The sequence below is a fragment of the Pseudonaja textilis genome, chromosome 2 (genome assembly GCF_049901715.1).
Source record: "Pseudonaja textilis isolate UNSWEBS1 chromosome 2, rPseTex1.2, whole genome shotgun sequence".
In the NCBI taxonomy this organism is placed as follows: Eukaryota; Metazoa; Chordata; class Lepidosauria; order Squamata; family Elapidae; genus Pseudonaja; species Pseudonaja textilis.
The window spans coordinates 9,486,254-9,502,338 of NC_141991.1; the positions used below are offsets into that span (position 1 = coordinate 9,486,254).

Here is a 16,085-nt window from a genome sequence, read left to right on the forward strand (position 1 = left end):
AGGTCTTGTGACATAGGAGCAAATGAAATTAGAAGAAATGAAAGAAATGTTGGAACTCCAGATGGAGAGAATTCATACGTTCATCACACTGTATGACTTACAAGTCAGACTGGTTATTAGGAGCCTTGTTGAAAAGCAATATTGTATGTGATATTTCTGTTCCAGTGTTGATGATACTAATGATATGGTCCCCTGGTCTGTAATAGCTCCATGGTTTTTTTTCATCCTGAAGTTCCAAATTCAGTGGGCACTTGATTCTAAGGTTCCCAGAGATTGGAAGAGACACTAGCAGCCTCAGGAATACAAGGAGGAAATCCATAATACATAGAGATGAATCAATCCCTTTGCTTTTTCTGAATAAGAACAAGAAACATTAGAAGAATCTAAATGATTCTCAGGAGATGAAAATGCCGGTGGCTTTCCTGAATGGGACAGAGACAAACCAAGCTTCATCTGGAAAGGAGAGAAAGTACATTCAAGAGCACAGCTCCTACCAGTCCCAAAACATGTTGCAAAGAGAGGGTTATTGTAGCATTTAACCTTTTCTGACACAAGATCCCTTCCGTATTGCTTCAGTCTGGTGTTTACATCGAAACAATCACTGGATTAGTAGCAGAAGATAGCTCAAAGACCAGGTTGATGAAACTTCTCTTCTGGGAATCCTGAACTTCTTCAAGGGGCTCCATTTGCAGAGGAGTAACTTGAAAAAAAAATAATAAAGAAAAATCACAGATATCCCCTGGGGGCACTGTTCTGCAGTGACTGTGTTCCTTCTTGTCAGAACATGTCCAGAAAGTGAAGCTGAAGTAGATAATTCAATATCTTTGTTTTTCAGCATGGTCTCTTGTCTCCAGAGACTGTGGGGGAAGATACCACAGAGTTTGATGCCACTCTTGGTTGATGGAACTCTAGTGCTGACTGTCTTGTAATGCCAAGGGATCAATCAGTACCTTTGAAACATGTCTAAAGTTAAGAGTAGGGTCCCTGCTTCTGAAGTAAGATGTGGGAAAATGTTTCTTTTAACTGTATGAAATGTGAAAATTTGGGATTCCAGTTCTAAGGCAGTGATTGACAGGCAGAAATATGATTCTAGCAGATGATTGGGTTGGACATATAATTGGGAAGATTGAAAGAGAGAAAAGAAACTGAGGCGAGGGATATGGCAAGGGACAAAGAGTGGGGTAGTAGGGAACAGTTGATTCTTGAAAGATCAAGCCAGGCTAATGGACTCCATAATAGTCAGCTTAACAGAAAATTAACAATGGAAAAGTATGTGTGAAGAGTTTTGGGAGATAATTGACTGGAATCTGAAGGAGAGGGTGAAGCTGGCAAAGGTGGAAACTGAGTTACAGATTACAGATTAACAGATTTGGAAGGGATCTTGTAGATCATTTGGTCCAACCCCCCCCCACCCCACCCAAGAAGGAGACCCCATTTCTGACAAATGGCAGTCCAATCTCTTTTTGAAAATCTCAAGTGATGAAGCACCCACAACTTCTGAAGGCCACTTCTGTTCCATAAGTTGATTGTTCTCATTGTCAGAAAAATGCCAGGTTGAATCTCTCCTTGTTCAGTTATCATCCATTACTCCTTGTCTGGCCTTCAGATGCTTTGGAAAGTAGTTTGACACCACCACCCCTCAAATATTGGAACACTGCTATCAGGCTTCCTTAAAAGGGAAATGTCCCCTCCTCCAGTGATGTATTAATCACTGCCTGGACTACCTGCTACTCACCATCCTGGAGGCTTTCACCACCCAGGAGGGACAAGGATCTAACTGACAGGTGGTGGTGCTGACAGCATCAAGGGTCCTGTCCACTTTACCAGGGCCAACAGGATCAAATTATTCCCAGATAACAGGACAAGATCTCTCCCCAGGCATCTTGCATGGACTATCACCATCCATGGGATCTAACAGGGAATGGACCTGAGCAACTTTGTCCATCAAGTGCTGAATAAGCTTCTCTGCCCAGCCTTGTAAAAGATCTCCTGAGCCTCCCCTAACCCAGGAAGGAACAGGCAACCTGAAACAAGGCTGGTAGGTGGCATGCTGAAAAAATAATAAGAGCAGAGAAATACTGCTATTTCACTGCTCTTAGTGCCATGATAGTGGCTCTAAGTTGGGTCTAGTCAAAGTCATCCCTTGTCTTCCTCCAGCTGAACCATAGGGAGGGTCAGGAATGATGAGTCAAGAAAGGCTGCATAGACATGACCCTATCCAAAGTCATGGCCGCTTTTAAATTCCAGGCCACCACCGCAGTTTCCTCAGGACTTTGCAGCAAGATCCCCCAGTTCCATTGGGAAGCCATTAGGCTCTATCAGTTGTTAGGGGACTGGACCATCAAAATGGGTTGGACCTCCCTGTGGAGGGAGCAGCTTAACAGAGCCTCAAGGATACCAAGATGTGATCTGACCATGACAAGTTAAATAATCTTAAATCCCCCAAGACTACTCTCCCAACTAGAGTAATATTTATCCCATAATAATCTGGGATAGGCCCATGGCCACCATGATGGCCATGAACACCTGGGCTGCTTCCAAGGACACACCCAAAGATGACAGATTGAAGTCCTTCAGAACCATAAGTATGGGGAACTCCACCTGCCAGCCCCAAGATGGCCTCCAGGAGCTCAGGCAGGGAGCTTGCTGCACACCAGAGAGGCTGGTATACTAGCAACAATCCCATCTGACCCCATGATCCCAACATCAGAAACAGGGTCTCACACAACCAGAAACCTGTGGAGAAAGTTTCCATTGATGAACTTCACAGCAGAATGTCTTCTTTGAATCCAAAAGACAACCATATAGAATAAAAGCACTAGTACAACTGAAATGTATTAGATGGAGTAAATAATGATACTCTTGTATATCCAGGAGAGCATCCCACCACTACTGGAAAGTGCATCCTTTTTACTATCTAAAAGGTCAACCAGGATCTCTAGCTCCTTTTTATTTTATTTCTTCATTTTATCAAATTTCATTCTGAATTGCTTTTATTGAATTTTGGTGGCAAATTGTTGCTGGAACTTCGCATTTTGATGTGGCCCAAGGGCTAATCAATAAAGACTTATTATGTATGTATGTATGTATGTATGTATGTATGTATGTATGTATGTATGTATTTATGTATTTATTTGTCAAGCATGTATTAGATAACAGATATAAGTATAAACATGATTATTAATACATAAAATGGATAAGAATAAAAGGGAGCATTAGGACAGGGACTGTAGGAACATGGGTGAGCTTCTGCATGCCCCTTAAAGATCTCTTAGGAATGGAGTGAGGTCAACAATAGACAGTCTAAGGCTAAAGTTTTTGGAGTTTGGGGGAAAAAACCAGAGTCAGGTAGTGGGTTCAAGGCATTGACCATTCTGTTGCTACAGTTGTATTTCCTGCAAGTGAGTTTGGTGAGGTTTACCTTGAGTTTGTATCTATTATGTGCTCGTGTATTGTTGTGGTTGAAGTTGAAATAGTCATTGATGGGTAGTGTTATGATATGTACAGAATAACCTTTGAGTAACAAGGATATACACATGGAAACATTTATGAGAGTAGTTATGAATAATTATTCAGCCACATAGAGATACACTAAATTGAGTTAAAGTTTACTTTAAGGAATGGCACAGCCCAATAAACAGTCCAGGTCATATACATTTTACAGTCCAAAGAATATCCAATTACAAAGTCTTCTGACCAGTTGCCTTTGTCATTTACAATAAACAAAAATATCAAAGTATAAGCACTGAATAAATACAACAGAAAACCTTAGATAGCAACAGAATGTCAGAGAGACAGAATGTCAGAGAGAGCAAGCTATGATCTCTAGCTCCCTCTTATGGTAATTTGCAATATAATCAACCAATCAGAATATAGTATAAATCAATACAGTGATTTTGTCTTAAAGTTACAAACATACATTGTTGGTTTATATATTGCCAACCCATCTAATTGGTGGACAGATTCCTAACAGGTAGGGCATTGCAATGGATAATTTTGTATACTACGCTTAAGTCAGACCGAAGTCAGCATTGCTTCTAGCAATGCTGTGTTGTAATCATCTCTCTTATATGCTAGTCTCCCCAGCTGCAACCAGTGAGGAGAATCATGGCCACTTCCTCTCTCATAAGCCAAGCTGTTTCCTTCTCCATTCCTCCCTGCATGTCCTAGGATGCAGAGGGGATGAGCCTGGTTCGTCCTCTGACTGCCCAGCCAGCTCTGCCCTTCCCCAATCTCCTCCACAACCGCCAGAGCCACACCTCCACTCCCTGTCAGCTGTTCCTCCTCTCCCTCAGAGTCTGACTCTACCAAGGGCATGACATTATCCTTGAAGGGATTGAGAGAGACATCTCCCAGATTGGGACCACATTGGCTATCTACAAAATCTGACAAACATGTTCACAATGTCCTGCAACCTCTTTCTCATGCGGTAGCGATAAATAGGAAGAGGTTCGATGACTGACAGAATGACCAGATACACACTCCCTATGCCCAACTTTCTATCTGCAGGAGAAGTCACTTGCTTCTTCATAACAACCGCCATCTTTATAATGATTTTACTTTTCTTTGGTTTTCAATGAAACTAATCACATTAATGCACATTGTTAATGCCCATTTTTTCATTCTTTTTCACATCAGAACTGCCTTGAATGAACCAAAGCTAGTGTCATTCAAGTCTTTAACACCCTATATTTTTGAATAAAGCACTTCCTTTTTCTTATTGTAAGCATCAAATTTTAATGGATAGTTGGATAAAATAGCTAAATTTGAAAATAAATCTTATAAGTTTAGGATGTCATATTTTTGTGGATAGGATCTCTTAGTAAACCTCCATTTTAAGAAGATAAAAGAAAGTCTTCTGGAAAAGGATAGAGTCATCTCCTTGTTGAAGTGTCCACAAGAAGAATTTATAGATATATGACTTATCCTGACCTCTGACTGGGAGTTTATGCTGAATCCCTCCCTCACATCACATATGTGTGATCCGAAATCATCTAATTTTGTAAGAATTCTTTTCTATAAATCTCATGGGGCTGTATTTTAGCTCCTGTCTTCTTTATAGTTGGACAGTTGGGTTATCCTCTTTCTTGAATCCAATACTGCAAAGAACCCCAAGTGCAGTATGATGCAACTAAAATAATGAGATGTTTAGAGAGCCTCCACCAAATATGTTTCTCTTTTTTTGCATTTTAATTTTATTCAAAAGATTAAAATGCAGAAGAAAAAGAAATTAAAGAGGGAAAAAACAAAACTATACAAAACATTAAAAGTATGAATTAAAAATGCAAAGAAAATCCCTCTGGTTGAGCACTGACATGTCTATTGCAACAGGAATAGCTTCCCCCACCCCTTGCAAAACAGGTTCAAAACCTATAAGCATCACCATTCCAGATAAACTTCAACTCCAATCAATAACTCCGAGACAGACCTCTTCTTAAAGGCTCCTTTTATTAGAGTAGTAAACTGGCAAAACTTGGAAATCCTGAATCAGAAAGTTCTGGGTTTCCCTTCAATAAGTAAAACATTACAAATCCATCTCCTGCACCCTTCATTGCATCACATGCCCCAATTACCATCCATCCCAACTTGAGATGTCCCCTCAACCACTCCTCAGCCAGGGGCAGAAATAACATGACCTTGACTTAAAAGAAGAATGCTATTATGTCTAACCATATACGCTCCAAGAAATTCCCCACTCCCATTTTTCCAGGCTCAAGAATGTAGCAGTGTGGAAGCGTCCAGTACTAATGTGACTTCCAAAGCTGACAATAAGCTAGTACATCTATTTACAATCCAATTGACCTTTCACACATTACATATATGAAAGAAAAACTAGTTAACAGGTTAAAGAACAGCAAAGTTAGTATTCTTAATAATAAAACCCTTCCTTAGATTTTAATTGGGAACTTTCCTAACAAATTCCCCTCGTTTTCAACGTTCATAAGTCTCTGTTGTAAATATCTCTGCTATGTTTCTGTCATATTACAGGACTCTCGATGCACAAATGTCATATTTCAAAAACCTGAATGTAGTATCTCAGGCCACAAGTAGGCTAAGGGCAGATGACAGATAAGCTCCTTTGAGGGTTCAACAGAGCTCTGTGGACATCTCCAAATTTCACTGGATAAACACTGGGGACACTTCAAGCTGCCCTTTAATTTTTCGAGGCAAAATTGTTGGGCCACTCATGTATGGAGAACAACTTGGACCACTTTCTACGTATGGCCTGTTGGAATATTGCTGAGACTTGAAATTCCTCTGACAAATGTTTATATTTCTTCTGGTTGTAAGCTGCTCCTTTGTATTTAGGTCTGGCCTCAGAAGGATAATGCAGCACTTGGGGATAAAGATACAGCCCAGTAGCCCAGCATTGGAAGCCAAAATGGAGAAGACCTGAACAGCTACCATATATTTCCCTTTGGTGCTCAGATAGGTGGGCACAAAAGTCACCCAGACACTGCAGAAGACCAGCATGCTGAAGGTGATGAGTTTGGCTTCGTTGAAGGCACCAGGCAGATTCCTGGCCAGGAAAGCCACCATGAAGCAGATGGCAGCCAAGAAGCCCATGTAGCTGAGGGTGATGTAGAACATTATAACAGTCCCTTCGTTGCATTGCAGGGTTATCTCTCCAGGCTGGGAGTGGAAGTCAATGTCAGGGAATGGTGGAGAAACTCCCTGCCAGATGGAGCAGATGATAATTTGGACTGCAGAACAAAAAAGGATGATGGCATTGGCCAAGCTCTTCCCCAACCATCTCCTCACTCGATTGCCTGGTTTTGTGGCCATGAAAGCCAGCACCACTGTGATGCTTTTGGCCAAGAGAGCTGAAATGGCAACTGAGAAGATGATGCTGAACACTGTTTGTTGCAGAAGGCAAGTAGTTTTCCTTGGTTGACCAATAAAGAGAAAAGGGGATAAGAGACAAAATAGGTGGGAGACCAGGAGAATGTAAGAGAGGTCCCGATTGTTGGCTTTCACAATGGGAGTTTGTCGGTATTTAATGAATATAATTAAAAGAAGAGCTGTGGTTAGGAACAGAGATAGGGCCAAAGAGACCAGGATAAATCCCAGATGTTCTTCATAAGACAAGAAGGTTATTCTTTTGGGGATACATTGGACTCGGTTCTCATTTGGATATTTATCATCTGGACATTTGGTGCATTCTTCCATATCTGATAAAACCAAAAACAATATTTCGATAAGATTCTTCACTTTCACCTTTCAAGAAATATTTCTTGGGAAAACAGCTGATACAGGGACCAATATCATTTTCTTAAAAAACACATAGGTAAGATCTATGAACTATGGGGTGAAAATTTTTCCATGTAATGTGCAGAACCTTCACAGCAACCTAGATTATTAAACTAATTAATAAGTTAGTTAATCTTTCTAGGCAGACATCCTGAGTACTGCCACATGAAGCTTTTTAATATGCTGAACTCAGAGGATGTCTGTCTCAGAAAATCTAGTTGGCTGACAGAGAACAATTGTAGATAAGCTACAGGACCTTCTGCCTGCAAAACCCTTAATTGGAGAATGTGATTTATGACACATCCTGGGAGGAGGGGAGAAACAGACTGTAAATTACGGATGCCAGAGTTGGCTTCATACAGGTTAATGCTGGACATGTTGCTCCTAATAACTCTTTTGGTTTCTTTTGAAGCTTGGCTCGAGGGTCATGATTCAATTAGGGCAATTGCCGGAATCCTGACATTCATCCTGCTAATAGTCTGGAATGGCTACTTGGACCTGTGGTAATATAGGTGTAATGAGGTACACCCATATGCGTCCAGACCACTTCACTGTGGACCACTGATACCTTCCTAGTAATCTTTAAGAAAAGACTCATGTAGAATGCATTGCAATAATATTTTCAGGAGGTCGACTTGAGAAAGTTCCTCAATTTTCAAAGTCCCCTAATGTTCCTAGGAAAGTAAATATAGAAGGATCCATAAAAAAAATAAAAAGCAGAAGAAACGTTTTCACTGGCTGAGGTAAAACTTGCCCATTCTGCCACAATTTCCCATCTCTTCTCAGCCCTGCTCTCAAGATCTGTTTGATATTTTTCCCATAATTAAAAAAATTGGGCATTTTGATAATTGATAGGAGAACAGCTGAACTTCAGCACATCTTTTAACATGCACTGTCATCAAAGTGCTTTGGATTAGTTCATTTCTACAAGATTTCCAGTGTCACCCACCTTCCTGAGTGGAGATGGTCCCCTCTGGACAAGGAACGCAATCATAGCAGCAAACTGGCTCTCCTTCTCGAGCCCTCCTGACAAATCCAGGACGACAATTTTGCACACATTTGGACTGAGGCAGAGACTAAGCAGAAAAACAAGGAACACCAAAGAAAAGATGTTGGGACTCACTATCCACAGAAAATTGAGATAGACGAGTCAAATAGTCTTTGGGCTTCAGTGCAAAATACCACCCAACTGGATAGGCTCATATCACTTGCTGAAATTTTATAATTAAACGTATTTTAAAAGATTTATTAAATATTGTTGTATTGTATTTATTAAAATAGAAAAAAAAACTGTGATGAAAAAAGTAATTTCTTACCAGTTAGGTTCTAGAATAGTTATTTCTAGACTGACATACATTGCCAAGCTGCTCCACTTTGAAAACTTGATCAAAAATCACCTCCCAGTTATCCCAGTTAATATATAATTATCCCAGTTTAGATTACAAAGGAAAAATTCAATGCAAATTAATGCTGTCAACATTAAAAGTGACTTTCTTTGTGTATTTGTACATTTATTTGCTAAATTTATATGGCTGCCATGCTGATAAAAATTACTACTAAGTTTCTAGTATTGTAATGAGTTGAGATGCAGCTCAGGCAAAGTGTAAGTACCAAACTGGTTGTGACACCAGCTGAATCCTACCCCTGAGTCTAAGTGCTATTGCTATTACTATTGTTAAAAGTCTGTAGAGATTCTCAATCCTCCAAAAGGTACTCAAAGAAAAAAAAAGCAGATAAACCTCCAAGTGCTTCAATAACCCTCTAAAAGGATGAAGAAAAAAGGATGAATATAAACCCTTCCATTCCCCACTGTGTCTCATCAGATCTTAAGGAGCTTCTTGGATGAGAAGCGAAACATCTTCATCAGAAAAAAAACAAGAAAGTCCAGTTGCCTCCTGAAAAAGCACCTTTGGGACAACCATGACTTGGATGGACTGTACCTCTCTCCAGAACTGAAGGACATATTGGTCAATGCTACTGAAGTCTCCCAAGCCATTAAAAAAAAAATCTATAAGGATTGTACCCTCCACATTCAACTCTTAGTGAAGCTCATCCTCTTTGGTGACTCAACTTATCCCAAGTGGCCCATAAAGGCTTTGGCAAATAAAGAATAGTCTCCAATATTTTCACCACCTTGTTGAGCAACTTTAACCGTGAAAGGGCATCTTCCCTGATAGTAAGTCTCTGCCTTTCAAAACTCCCTAGTTGCTCATGGATGGGTTCCTCATTGGGGAGAAAAACACAGCTCATAATGTCCAGATCTGCCTTAACTTCTCCAGTTTGGTCCAAGTACATTTTATAGCCGGAAAGATTGCAAAACTCATTCTTCTCCAGAAAGGGATGGAACTAAAATAGAAACATACAGGAATTTAAAATAAGAAGACTTTGTTTTTTAATCCCACGTGGTTCTTTCATATTTGAAACTTCCTTCTACAGTTGTCTAACTTGTAATTATGCCTAGATGGGAGAATTAAAATGTATCAATATCTTCAAAAGATGCAGTAGATTGACAAAATAAATAATTGGTAAAAATGTTCAATTATAAGGAAAATCCTAGAGCAGGTTACAAACAACAAACAAACAAACAGAGAAGTTATTCATAAACTACTTGAAAAGAACAAGGTGATTGCTACAAAGCATGGACTTGTCATTAAGTAATTGGTCAAGCTAATCTTCTCTTAGGTACACCACATGAGCTAATTCTACTTTATCATAAGGCTACATTAACAGAACCTCACAAGAATGAAAGTGCTTATCTCCCAACAACTCATTTTTAAGTCTGAAAACTGAAGGGAGGATCCTTTCCAAGTTTCTTTGTCTACCCTTTATGCAGCTATCGTCTCCCCACCTCTTATCATTCCTGAGCAGCATCCCTTCCTTCATCACCAATGTCATTCCCACATATTATTAAACTTCCTTAATAGATTGTGGGAATGCTTCAGATATAATTTGATTGTAGTGAATTATTAAAAACTTCCTCCTGAGTAGGAATTTAGTTAGTCAAGAACTGGATGGTGTGATAATTAAGTGGATAAAATCTATTTGTAAAATTGTATTCAATTTTTTTCAATGTTCTACATAAAATCGAGTAATCATGAACATATTAGCCCAATCCATTGATCATCTGTTCTGCTACATACAGACAAATATGACAAATCATGATTTTTTTAAATAAAGGATTTATACCAACTCATAAGCAAAGCTCTTTTGAAGCCTATTCAAAAATATTAATTTCAAATATCAATTTCTTGATAGAAGGAAATGCATAAATGTAATCTAGTAGTAAAAAAATATCTGCATTGTAGCAATTAGCGCTTAAGAAATTAAAGTAAATTAAAGTAAAATTAAAGTAAAGAAAAGAGGCTGCAGGGCTGGTGTTTTGTACAGGCTGCAAAAACAAACGAAGCGGCTACCGCTCCCAAGCCTCTTTCTGACTAATGCTAGATCCGTGGTAAATAAGATGGATGATTTAAGGCTACAGGTCTCTTCAAGTAAGTTCGTGAAAAGCTGTTGTGTGTTGCTAATCACCGAAACCTGGTTGGATCCCACTATTCCAGACATTGTTATTGAGATGGACGGTTTTTTATTACATCGTCTGGACAGAGACAGAAATGTGGGGAAGTGTAGAGGAGGTGGAGTGTGTATGTTTGTTAAAGAGACTTGGTGTAAAAACTCAGAGGTTATAACACGTCACTGCTCTTTGGAGCTGGAATATCTGTCTGTTAGATGCAGACGCTTCTACCTTCCACGGGAATTCAGCATTGTTATTATTCTTGCTGTTTACATTCCGCCAGACACAAATGCAGATTTGGCTCTGGACTACCTGGGTGATGAAATTGGCAACTTGCAAAGCAAATTTCCAGATGCTGTATTCATTATTGCAGGAGATTTTAATCATGTAGATCTTCGTGTGGTCCTCCTAAATTCTATCAACATATAAGGTGTGCAACTAGGGATCGAACACCTTGGATAAGGTCTACACGAATATTGTAAATGGATACAGGGTATTACAACTACCACATCTGGGCCAGTCAGATCACTTGTCCCTGTTTTTAGCCCCGGAGTATATTCCTCTGAGAAAACAGGTGGGGTCAGTAGTCAAGACGGTGAAAAGCTGGCCAGAGGGAGCAATGGAGCAGCTAAAGGACTGCTTCGAACGCACAAACTGGGAAGTTTTTGATCATCCTGATCTCAATGAACACACGGCTGCAGTGCTAGGGTATATGGCACACTGTATTGATACTGTCACGGTGGATAAACGAATCCAGGTGTATCCTAATGAAAAACCTTGGATGACCGGGAAGGTTAGACGCTTGTTGTATGCAAAAAATAAGGCTTTTAAGTCTGGGAATGATCTAGATTATAGTGCTGCAAGAACAAACTTGAAGAGAGGTATTAAGCAAGCTAAGGCCGAATATAAGAGGAGAATTGAAGACTGCTTTCTCAGTAATAACATGAGGCAGGTTTGGCAGGGGGTTCAACAACTAATGAACTATAAAGCAAAAAAAGGTCTCTTTGGATGGTAGTGCGGTGGTGGTTGAGGAGTTGAACAATTTTTTTGCTCGATTTGAGATCCATCAAACTGAAACTGTCCCTATGCCATCATTTACTCAGCAGAGCCTCCCCTGCATTGTGAATGAGCAGGATGTGAGGCAGACAATGAAGGCGGTTAATTCCAGAAAGTCAGCTGGGCCCGACTCAATTCCTGGTCGTGTGGTAAAAGATTGTGCTGATCAGCTAGCTGGGGTGTGGACTGAAATTTTTAATCGATCCTTGACACAAAGTGTGGTTCCTGTGTGTCTCAAGGCTTCCACCATCGTTCCACTGCCTAAAAAGTTGCCCACAAATGGTCCTAGCGACTATAGGCGGTGGCACTAACTTCTATCTTAATGAAGTGCTTTGAGAAGCTAGTTCGAAATTATATTATCTCCTGCCTTCCTGATTCCTTTGATAGGCTTCAGTTTGCTTACAAAGAAAATAGATCAACCGAGGATGCAATTATTACTGTGCTTCACATGGCCTTATCCCATTTGGAAACACCAGGGAATTATGTAAGAATGTTGTTCGCAGATTTTAGTTCTGCTTTCAATACCATCATACCGCACAGATTAATAGCCAAGCTCAAAGATCTAGATTTTCCAGATTCTATTTGTTTATGGATATTGGATTTTTTAACAAATCGTCCACAAAGAGTTAAACTGAATGATTATATTTCTACTGTCAAGACACTTAGCATTGGCACTCCGCAAGGTTGTGTCCTTAGTCCACTACTGTTCTCCATTTATTCATCTGATTGCACAAATAAACATCCCAACAATAAGATAATAAAATTTGCAGACGATACTACACTTGTAGGACTTATTTCTGGGGATGATGAGTCTGCATATCGGGATGAGGTATTACAGCTATCCCACTGGTGCAAAAATAATAATCTTCTATTTAACATTAAGAAGACCAAGGAGGTTATAGTGGACTATAGGAAAAAAGAGCAGACATTCAGCCACTGTATATAGAGGGAGTTCGTGTGGAACAGGTGGTTGAATGTAAATATCTCGGGACCATCATTAAAAATGACCTGACTTGGAGTGCAAACACCGCTGCTTTAATTAAGAAGGCACAACAACGGTTGTATTTACTAAGGATTCTTAGGAAACAACAACTGGCTGAGAGTCTACTGACTACCTTCTATCGGAGTTCAATTGAGAGTATATTATCCTACTGTCTCTGTGTATGGTTCTCGAGCTGCACAGTGGCAGAAAAAAAGGCAATTCAGAGGGTGATTAAGATGGCCCAAAACATCATTGGCTGCTCACTCCCCTCTTTGGAAGAACGGTATAGGAATAGATGTAAGAGGAAGATATTTAATATATTGAATGACTCCTCTCATCCGGGACATCAGCTCTTTGAACTATTACCATCAAGAAGGAGATTCAGGGTATTAAGAACAAGGACGACTAGATTTAAGAACAGTTTTTATCCAAGTGCAGTTTTGAGTTTGAATGCAGGGTCATAAGATTTTGTGGAATTTAATGGCTGAGAGTAATGGGGTATTTACATTTTTAAATTGTATAGAGATTATTGTATGGTCTGTTGTGTTTAATTTTATTTTTCTTTCAATGGTGTTGTCCAGTTTTACTTGTGGAAGAGCACCTCATTTCGTTGCACCCGCTTGCGAGTGTAATGACAAATAAAATTCTTATGTCTTAAAGTATCCTGCTTATGTAAGAGGGATTACAAAAGCATATGTAGTTAAAGAAATAAAAAGAAATGGAAACAACAAAATGAACTACAGGAAAAATTAAAAAGATTGGATATAACCCTGCAAGAAAAACCGCAAATTGATAAAATTAGAAAAGAAAGGGATTTAGTTTAACATAAATTGAATTTGTTAAACCAGGAGGACTATGCCAAAAAAAAATAAAATTGGTTAGGCAAAATTTCTTTGAACAAGCAAGTAAGGCAGGAAGATGGCTAGTTTATAAATTAAAAAAGGAAAGGGAAAAGAAATTAATTCAATAATTATATTGAAAATGGGATCCCCCCAAATCTCCCGGAGGGAAAAAAAACATATTGTACAAAAATATTATGAAAATCTATACAGATGGGATCAAATCGAGAGGGATAAGGTAGAACAAATTTCAGAAGAAAACAAAGAACTTTTAGATAAGGAAATAACACAGATAGAATTAGAAAAAGCAATTACTGAACAGAAAAACAATAAAACGCCAGGTCCAGATGGGATTCCAGGAGATTTCTATGAAGCCTTGCGAGAAACAATGCAACCATTGCTGTTAGAATTGTACAACGAAGCATTATTAAACACAAAACTACCAAAGTCATGGAGAGAAACATATATATCACTGATAGTGAAAGAAGGTACGGACCACTCCCAAACTCAGAATTGCAAACCAACCTCATTGCTAGTTGCTTATTATAAAATACTTATGACCATCATGGCAGACAGATTGAAAAAAAGTTTTGAATGAAGTAATACATCCAGATCAAAATGGTTTCCTCCCAAAAAAGACAAATTAGGAATAACACCAGGATAGTAACAAATATTTTGGAATATTATGAAGCGCATCCAGAAAAACCAGTAGCACTGGTTTTTCTGGATGCACAGAAAGCATTTGACAATTTAAATGGGGAATTCTTTTTGCATCAGATGACAGAGATGAAATTTGGACTAAATTTTGTAGAAATGATAAAGGAAATTTATTCAAATCAGAATGGTCAATGGGGACTTCACAGCAAAATTTCACATAGCTAAAGGAGTGAGACAAGGATGTCTGATCTCAACTCTGATATTTATACTTGCAATAGAGGTTTTATTAAATCAAACTAGAAATAAAGAAGAAAATACAGGCACTAAGAGAAAAAAAGGAAGAGTATAAAAAACAAGCATTTGCTGACAATATGGTATTTTTTTGTAGAAAATCCGAATGAGGTTGGGAAAATATTGCTAAATGAAATAGAGGTAATAAATGGAAATAAATGGTAGAGTAGTGGGTCTTAAAATTAATAAAACTAAAACTAAAATGTTAGTTAAAATCTTTTAGACCATCAAAAAAAAAAGAATTAGAAAAAGAAACGTAACTTCAAATTACAAATAAAATTAAATATTTTAACTTAAATTAAATATTGGGTACTTGGTTATCAGCAAAATGTTCATCCTTAAAAGAAGATAATTATGATAGGTTAATTAACCAAACAAAGAAGGATTTGGAAATATGGGGAAAATTGCAGCTCTCCTTAGTAGGAAGGATTGCTGCAATAAAGATGAACTTGCTACCAAGATATTCCAGACTGTGCCAGTAAAGTTAAATAAAAAATTCTATGGGGTACTAAAAAAGATGGTAATGAAATTTATATGGAAAGGTAAAAAGCCTAGAATTAGACTAAAACTATTGCAGGATAATAGATACAGAGGTGGTTTCAGACTCCCTGATTGGGAGTTATATCAACAGGCGGCAACATTAACCTGGATTAGAGACTGGATATCTTTAAGAAATAGGAGAATACTAACATTAGAGGGACATGACCTATAAGTTGGATAGCACGGCATTCTATTGGAGAGAAACCAAAAGACATACTCACATGTTAGGGAGGCACTAATAGAGATCTGGCGTGAAATTTAATTAAAACATTATATTAAGATACTGAGTTGGCTTTCAACTATGGAAGCAATGTTCAATCCAAATACCATGGATATTTCTAAAATGATCAGGTACAACCAATTATTGGATAAACAGGGGAACCTAAAAATAAATCAAAAATTGAAGGAAGAAGGAATCAGATTAGATTGGTGGCCCTACTTCCAGGTGCAAACAAAATATGAAAAAGATAAGGAAGAATTTGGTATAGAATTAAGCCCCCAACAGCTCGATAACATTTTATTAAGACCAGAAGAAAAATGAATATCCAAAATTTACAGCTAACTCCTAAAATTTGATACAGAAGAGGAGGTAGTAAAACAGACAATGATTGTATGGATGAAAATTTTTGGATATAACATTCAATTAGAGGATTGGGAAAGACTTTGGAAGAGAAATTATAAACTAACAATGGCAGCTACATATAGGGAAAATCTTTACAAAATGTTTTATTGTTGGCATCTAGCACCCTCGAGATTGGCCAAGATATATCCAATTTGAGTCCAATATGTTGAAAGTGTAAACTAACAACTGGTACCTTCTTTCATATGTGGTGGTTGTGCCCCAAAGTCAAAAAAATCTGGAATAAAATTAAAATTTGCCTGCAAGAAATAACAAATTAAAAAATCGAACTCAAACCCGAAATGTTTTTATTAGGGATTATTAGAGGCAAATATAAAA

General features: G+C 38.4%; 1 protein-coding gene across 1 annotated transcript in view; it reads right to left on the bottom strand.

Moving 5' to 3' along the window:
• Positions 1–584: 584 nt before the first annotated feature.
• LOC113452183 (vomeronasal type-2 receptor 26-like) overlaps positions 585–16,085 on the bottom strand; it is a 193,539-nt gene continuing 178,038 nt past the window's right edge. Inside the window, exons 4-6 of the mRNA XM_087927653.1 lie at positions 9,382–9,597; positions 8,201–8,327; positions 585–700 (exon numbers count right to left, since the gene is read on the bottom strand). Of these exons, the coding sequence (XP_087783779.1) occupies positions 585–700; positions 8,201–8,327; positions 9,382–9,597 (459 nt within the window). The remainder of the gene's footprint in view (positions 701–8,200; positions 8,328–9,381; positions 9,598–16,085) is intronic.